This window comes from Perissodus microlepis, chromosome 9 (assembly GCF_051167445.1).
Source record: "Perissodus microlepis isolate ML-2025 ecotype Zambia chromosome 9, ASM5116744v1, whole genome shotgun sequence".
In the NCBI taxonomy this organism is placed as follows: domain Eukaryota; kingdom Metazoa; phylum Chordata; class Actinopteri; order Cichliformes; family Cichlidae; genus Perissodus; species Perissodus microlepis.
This window is the reverse complement of record NC_140469.1, coordinates 13963186-13970895: the sequence shown is the minus strand read 5'-3', so window position 1 is coordinate 13970895 and position 7710 is coordinate 13963186. Positions and strand designations below refer to the sequence as shown.

Here is a 7710-nt window from a genome sequence, read left to right as displayed (position 1 = left end):
TATGAATCCTAGGTAAAAGTTGCCAGTATTTCAAATGTAGGCTAGCAGATGCAGACAGGTTTGCAAACTCCCGCTAACAAGTTTAAAAAGTAAGAAATAAATTGGATCAGCCATTTAACTCCTATAGGCAAACCTTTTTACACTGTCATGAGCGCATAAACCTTTTTTTTTAAATAATCATTTATTAATAGACGGAGTTTCCTCTGTCGCCTGATTACATTTATTACTCTTTTCCCCACAGCACTAAAACAAGATATAAAACTGATCGATATTTTAGAGACAACAAAAACAATGACGACTATTCGGCCCATGTCACTTATTAAATTTTAAGTTGCCCCATTCATTCATTCATTCATTCATTCATTCATTCATAGCAACGACATTATTTAGAGCGGTCTACATGAGCTCATCCAGGGAGGTTATATGAGGACACATGTAGGGATTTAAAAAAAAAAGAAACTCATGTTGAGAGCTCGCTCATAATGCACGCTGTGTTTTCACTTTCTTCAGTTTTTGCCGCTTTCATTTTTCGTTTTTCTGTTCAATAAATCCCTGCAGAGTGAGACGGCGTCGTGTTTTAGCGGGAACTGAAAACAGCGCAAAGTGAACCTAGGAAGTCCTTAGATCTCTCACTTTGAACACTTTTTCGGAAAACACGAGCCGTGGCGAGCGGACACGAGCGTACCGGGAGTGATTCATCACTCTTTTTTTCCTAGTAGACGATCTTCGACGAGGACACACTGCGTCCCGTCTGTTGCCGTGGCGACCGGTAATCACAACACTACCTGTTAAGGACCAGACCTTGAAAAATAGCACCGTGTTTCGTTGGAAGCAGGAAGATAACGGAGTAAAAAGTGTGAGAGGACGCGGTATCCATCAATACCGCACATTACACCACAATGTCGCAGCGCCACGTCGTTCAAGGTGAACTTCATGAGGTGTAGTGATGAGGCCGAGCGGGTATTTCACTCCACTGTTTTCACGTCTTCCGTCTGTTCTGTCCCTTCTGTTCTCTGCAGTTTTCGAACAATATCAGAAAGCGAGGATGCAGTTTGTGCAAACTGTCGCTGATCTCGCGAACCGGCCACAAAATATAGAACTACTCCAAAATGCAGGTAAGACAGCCGACATCTGCTTCCTTTACTCACTCCTTGCCAGGGTTGGACTGGGACAAAAAATCGACTAGAGACCGGCCCACCAGGTGTTATAAGTAAAGCCATAAAGCCTTTGAAAACAAATGCTGTTGTGACAGTGATGTACACTGTCTTGTTGGTATATATGTATGATTTCTATACATTTTACATCAGATGACCACTTTGGTTGAAAGATTTAGATAATTATTTATTAAAAGCTAGGCATTTTAAATGAGAATAAGAAAGAAAAGTATTCATGTCACCTAAAAGGTAAACCTGTTTCTCCATCACCTGTTCAGCTCTGATGATTCAGTAAGGACATCTCCTGGTTTCATCTTCATGTTTCCCTTCTCACAACATATCCAAACCGGTATCATGACCAGCACCTTTACGGCTGTGGCTCCAGCAAACATCAGCTGATACTAGAACGTAATATTAAATAAAATATCAAGCTTAAACGTGCTTCTGTGGTTTAAGCGCAACATTTGCTGGTTTCCTCTTTCCGGGACAAAGTGGGCGATAAACAAACAAGAGCCCAGCCCAGCTGTGCTCCTGCCCCCTCCTCTCCTCACCTCTGTTTTCCTGCAGGTGTGATGTCCCTGCTGCGCCCCTTGATGCTTGATGTTGTCCCCAGTATCCAGCATACGGCAGCTTTGGCTCTGGGCCGCCTGGCAGACAACAGTGAGGACCTCGCAGAGGCTGTGGTGAAGGAAGACATCTTGCCACAACTGGCCCATTCCCTGGCCTCGCAGAATGTGAGCATCCAATCCTCCTGACAATTTTCTACTTCAGTTTGATTTTCCAGTTTTGATCTGTTTGTGTGTGTGTGTGTGTGTGTGTGTGTGTGTGTGTGTGTGTGTGTGTGTGTGTGTGTGTGTGTGTGAAAGAGAGAGAGAGAGAGAGAGAGAGGGAAGAGGCAGTCAGAGGCTGTCCCCCTTTAGGACCTCAGGGTCAGCCATTTGAATGTGAGAATGTGTGTTGGGCTAACTTGCCCGCCTGGGGGCTACTTCAAAACCTAAGAGCAAGCAGACCTTTGTTTCCTCTTTCTTTTTGCTGTCAGCCCACTCAGAGGCTCAGAATGCAGTTTTTTTCTTGTTTTCTTAATATTAAAATTTGTTGTTATTGTAGACAAAAGTAAAACCAAACACACAAAAAGCCCTCCTCTAAAACAAGTAGAAAATAAGATCACAGTACTTTGCAGATTTTAAAAGTGGGGTGACAACCCCCAACATACCATCTGTTTACAGAGACCAACCTGGGGCCTCCTTAAAAGCTCAAAAAGAAATATCAGAGTGAGATTTCTGTGGTAGCTCACGGAGCAGAAAAAAACACGCCTTTTCCAAAATCTCCCAGGATCTAGTGATTTTGTAAGCCACAGCACGGGAATCATGGGAAAGGAATTGCAATGTTTCATCATGGGGTAAAAAGAGATCATTTTAGAACATTTTTTGTATTGATTTGCAGTGATTTCTTTTCCTGTAGGGGAGCAAGTGGACCCAAACCCCACCCCACAGCAAAATACTGATCAGGAAGCCCAACAGAATTAACACATCCCGTCACTGCAGGGGTCAAGTTTTTATTTTAATTTGTTGTGTGGCTGTATATATTATTTTATTTACATACTTTGTAGGAAAGCTTCAGAGCACAGAAGCCATATTTCTGGACATTTTCAGAGAAACCCAAGCAGCAAAAATGTAAAATATTTAATATGATTTACGTAAGATGACAGTTTAATTGAAGGGTGCAGATCATTTTAAAAACTGATGCAGGTGTCTGTGTATGTTTGTGTGCAGAGGTTCTATAAGAAGGCAGCAGCATTTGTTCTGCGTGCAGTAGCCAAACACTCCCCAGAGCTGTCACAGGCTGTGGTGGCCTGCAGGGGGGTGGACGCTCTGGTTCTGTGCCTGGAGGAGTTTGACCCCGGGGTGAAGGAGGCTGCTGCCTGGGCTTTGGGCAACATTGCACGACACAATGCGGGTTAGGAGGGTACACTCATCAAGAAGCTGATAGAGAATGACTTCATGGAGTGATTTCATAGTTCGAGCATGCAACACTTTATGATTTACTACATTTTTCTAACATCATTCTTTGTTTAACAGTTTTTAGCGTGTGTATGTGTTCACCGCCTTTTCCTCCTCTCCCATGCAGCCTTGTCTCAGTCAGTGGTGGACGCGGGTGCCGTTCCCCTGCTGGTCTTGAGTCTTCTGGAGCCAGAGATGGCCCTCAAACGCATCGCAGCCTCCACTCTCAGTGACATCTCCAAACACACGCCAGAGCTGGCACAGAATGTGGTGGACACTGGAGCCATCGCACACCTGGCACAGATGATCCTCAGCCCAGACACCAAGCTCAAGGTGAGGCCCTAATGACTGTTTCGATGTCTCGTCAGAACAGCCGATGCTTTAGCTCAGGTTAACATGTGTCAAAATGCGAATCAAAGAAACGCCAGCCTTATTTAAGTACATTAATTTATTATTTTTACACAGTAATTTATAATCTTTTTAAAGAACTTATTTGTTTTTTTTGTTAAATGTTTAAAAGAAACACAATAAATAAAAAAAGTAATCAAAACATAAAGTGTAAAAGCCTCAGAATATTAATGATTTTTATGCTAAAATATGTCATCTCAACATGGGTACATTAGCAATGTGTAGTGTGATTTTCCAACACTTACTACACAATTTATCTAAATTTAAGGTGTACTTTTCAGTACTTAAAATACTTATCCGTCCCTAATTATCTTTAAAATGTAGGAAGAGTAGAACGAGGACCTAACAAGTGGCAGTTTTAAAGAGAACAAATCATATTCTAAATATTTTTGATCGCTGAATACTTTTGGAGTATAAAAGTAAGGATTTCCATATTCTACTTTACGTTAATCTTTTTTATGTAATGAATATTTTTGGAATATTTTGGTGTAAATGTTAAACAATTATTATTAGGGGTGTGGGTAGTATTATTGAAAAAAAGTATGTATGTTAGTGTGTACTATAAGAATTTTTTTATTTGTACAAAAACACGCAAGGAGTTGTTCTTTCTTTTGTGCTACTTAGCAACTCCATTGATTCACATTTCAAAAAGTGTTATCCTGTCCTGAGATAATTTATTATTTCTGACTTACTAAAATATTCCTGCAGAATTTTATTTTGAAATGTTGGCATGAAAATATCTTTCACCGTGAATACTTAACAGGAAACTTTATTCAGTGCAGACCTGTTGAGCACAAATTCTGATTGTATAAAATTCAGTTAAAGCTTATAAATGATCAGTGTTTTAAAATCTGCGAGGCTTAAATATTGAAAAAAAAAGTCTTGTGTAAAATATGAAAATCATTTTTTTATAAGGACACTTTCTGAAACCAATCACTGTTAAAAAAAATTAACATGCTTAGAATTTGGATAGGTTTTCACTTTCAGACGGAGTTACACATTATGTTCTAATTTCTTATTAATAAAACAAAATTACCAGAAGAAAAAGATGCTGTAAATTTAAATGGAGAACATGCAGTATTGACTCAATCTAATTTTCAACACTGTAAATGATCTCTGAAAATATTCAGGCATCTTTTTTGTCTCCATCTAGAGGCAGGTGTTCGCTGCCCTCACTCAGATCAGCAAGCACTCCGTGAGCCTGGCAGAGATGGCGATAGAAGCTGAGATCTTCCCCGCAGCCATGTCCTGTCTCAGAGATCCAGATGAGTACGTCAAGAAAAATGTCGTCACCCTAATGAGGGAGGTGGTGAAACACACTCCAGAGGTACGGCGCGCACTCACATTTGCAGGCACAAACGCACACAAAAGAGACGCACAGTCAAGTGCCTGCATGCGTGTTTGTTTTCCCAGCTGGCCCAGGTGATTGTGAACTGTGGGGGCTTGGAAGCAGTGATTGACTACCTGGGCAATTGCCATGGAAACGTGCGTTTGCCTGGCATTATGATGCTGGGATATGTGGCAGCTCACAGTGAAAGCCTTGCCATGGCTGTCATTGTCTCTAAGGTGGTAATAACTCTTTATGTGACAGCTAATCCAGCCACTAAAGCCAGTGATGTTTCTTCATGCTTGCTATGTAGGTCATGTTAACCCTGTTGTGCTGTGTGCCCTCCTGTCCTGCAGGGGGTGCCCCAGCTGGCCCTATGTCTGTCGGAGGAGTCTGAAGATCACATCAAGGCGGCCACAGTGTGGTCAGTGGGCCAGATAGGGCATCACACCCCTGAGCACGCCAAGGCAGTGACCACAGCTAACCTGCTGCCCAAAATACTGGAACTTTACATGAACGCCAGCAGCTCTGAGGACCTGCAGACCAAAGTAAGGGTTTCCTCTGAGCATCCAGAGAATCAGCCTTTTTTCTCACAGCAAAGTGTTTGCTTATGATTTTTTATGTTTACATGACTTTTAAAAAAACTAATTACAGTCAAAGGCCCTGTTATCAGCGACAGAAGTACACCTTCGGTACACTCTCAGCTGCACTAAAAGAGAATAGGATTAGAATTGAGGAGCCTTTTTTCAGCCATGCAAAGTATCTAAAATCAAAAGTTAGCTGGGAAGTTTTCAAAATAACTATTTATTTGGTTGGTTTTGGACATCGACACCAAGCTGTTCCACTTGGAAGTTACACTTCTGTCCCAGTCTTTGCTGTTTTTAAGGACTCGTTGAGTCTAGTGTCTCTCTCCTATAATGTCTCTGAGTAGGATCAGATGTGAAGGACTTTCCCTTCTTGTGCACTTTTAGAGTAAAAAAGCTCTGAAGAGTGTTCTGCAGAAGTGTACTTACCTGCCAAGTCTGGAGCCCCTCCTCTATGAAGCTCCAAGCAACATCCTTAAACATGTGGTCTGTCAGTTCAGCAAGGTAACTCTACAAGCAGGACCATAATCTGATCAATTTTTTATACGTCTTTTTTTTTTGGTGTCATTTGAAGACGGTTTTTCATGCCAGTCCTTTCCTCAAAGGTGCTGCCTCACGACAGCAAAGCACGCCGCCTCTTTGTGACCAGTGGTGGACTGAAGAAAGTCCAAGAGATCGAGGCTGAGCCCGGGTCTCCCCTCCAGGAATACATCAATGCCATCAACGGCTGTTTCCCTGAGGAGATAGTGAGGTACTGTGTTCCTCCCAGCAGACACGCTCGTGCATGCTGGAGTATACTTTTTGATTTCCGAACCTTTTTATCCACAGCAGATCATCTGACCATATATCATGTTTTTAGAAAAAATGTGACTAAACGGAAAGCTTGAAAATGAACAAAAATGGAGGTTATATTATGGAGATTCTTCAGTGGCATTTACAGTATGTGTCATTTGTGTTTCAGGTACTACTCTCCCGGCTACTCGGAGGCCTTGCTTGAGCGATTAGATGACTACCAGCCGGCCTGACATTGGCTCACAGCACACATCCGGTGTCCATATTCATGTGAAGATATACTGTGCCTTTACAAATGTTTTTCTTTTCCTTTTGTTTTTCCCCAAAAGTTTTCATGCCAACTGTTAAATTAAAAGGCTGAATATCCAATAAAAAGACAGCATCCAGGCTAGAATGTTCTCTTTAGATGCTACACCTGCTTCTGCAGTCTAACGGTGCATCCGCAGCCAGCGTGACATTTCATGCAGTTGGAAGTGTTTCTGTTCTGCACAGAGAGGTCAAAGGTCAGGTTCAGTGACACAGCAGCAGGTGGTAGAGATTTAATTAGGCTGCGTGCTCGCTGACACGTGGATCTGACTCAGCCCCCGTCTAAGCTCCTCAGCTCCTGAGACAGAGACATCAAAGTCATACTCTTGGATAGAGACATGTTACAGCGTTATTTCTTTACTTGGCTCATGGCGGGAAACAGATGGCTCTTATATAAAAGCTCGTGTCCATCGGTGCTTTTTATTACGTCAGATAATGCAGAAAAGCAACAAAATAAATAAATGCATTACAAGAAAAGAGAAAAACATGACAATGAATTCACCCGGCGTGTGCTCATCCGCTGCTGAGCTCTGCGGGGCTCAGTCTGCCCCCTGGCGGTTGTGAATGCAGCTGCACTTCAGCTGCGCGCGTGTGCGTGCAGCAGCTGCGGCGCACATGGCGAGTCGCTCTTTGTTTATTGTGTGCTGGGTTTCCCGCACTGAAGGGACGGTGCGGGTCAGCCCCGGCCTCTTACCGCTGCACGGGTCTGGACGCATCACGGCAGCAGCTGCCGACACACTCTCTTATTAAAAAACATAAAGACGTGTGCTCGCGACAGGACGCATTTGATCGCCTGTAGCGTCACGTGAATTGTACAGAATGATTGTAGACCAAACGCTGTTCTCTTCTTAGTGCACTGATCGTTTTATATTTCTTGTTTTTAAATTTGTATTTATTTATTTGGGTTTTGAACCACTTGCAGCTCCGTGTGAATAATAAACATGCTGTAGCGGTTACAGGTTAAAGAAGCACGAAGCACGAATTAGAGAAATGTTTGAAAACATAAGCTGCCGTGTTTCTTCCTCATTGGACTCTCGTACTGAAAAGTGTGAAACCTTCACCCAAAGCCACAGGACGACCAGAGGCAAAGTGTTTTAATTTTATGCGTTCGTTCCCCTTAAACTACTGTACGAAACTAA

General features: G+C 42.6%; 1 protein-coding gene across 2 annotated transcripts in view; it reads left to right on the top strand.

Annotated features, from left to right (window-relative positions):
- spag6 (sperm associated antigen 6) overlaps positions 1 to 6651 on the top strand; it is a 6963-nt gene extending 312 nt beyond the window's left edge. The window contains exons 1-11 of one of the 2 annotated variants that reach the window (XM_084939119.1): positions 1 to 924; positions 1020 to 1115; positions 1722 to 1888; positions 2927 to 3110; positions 3282 to 3487; positions 4716 to 4889; positions 4976 to 5128; positions 5246 to 5437; positions 5861 to 5977; positions 6079 to 6224; positions 6435 to 6651. The exon at positions 1 to 924 is cut by the window's left edge and continues 310 nt beyond it. In XM_084939119.1, the coding sequence (XP_084795245.1) occupies positions 900 to 924; positions 1020 to 1115; positions 1722 to 1888; positions 2927 to 3110; positions 3282 to 3487; positions 4716 to 4889; positions 4976 to 5128; positions 5246 to 5437; positions 5861 to 5977; positions 6079 to 6224; positions 6435 to 6498 (1524 nt within the window). In that variant the 5' untranslated portion in view covers positions 1 to 899 and the 3' untranslated portion in view covers positions 6499 to 6651. The remainder of the gene's footprint in view (positions 925 to 1019; positions 1116 to 1721; positions 1889 to 2926; positions 3111 to 3281; positions 3488 to 4715; positions 4890 to 4975; positions 5129 to 5245; positions 5438 to 5860; positions 5978 to 6078; positions 6225 to 6434) is intronic. The other variant, XM_084939120.1, reaches the window with a different exon arrangement.
- Positions 6652 to 7710: the final 1059 nt, after the last annotated feature.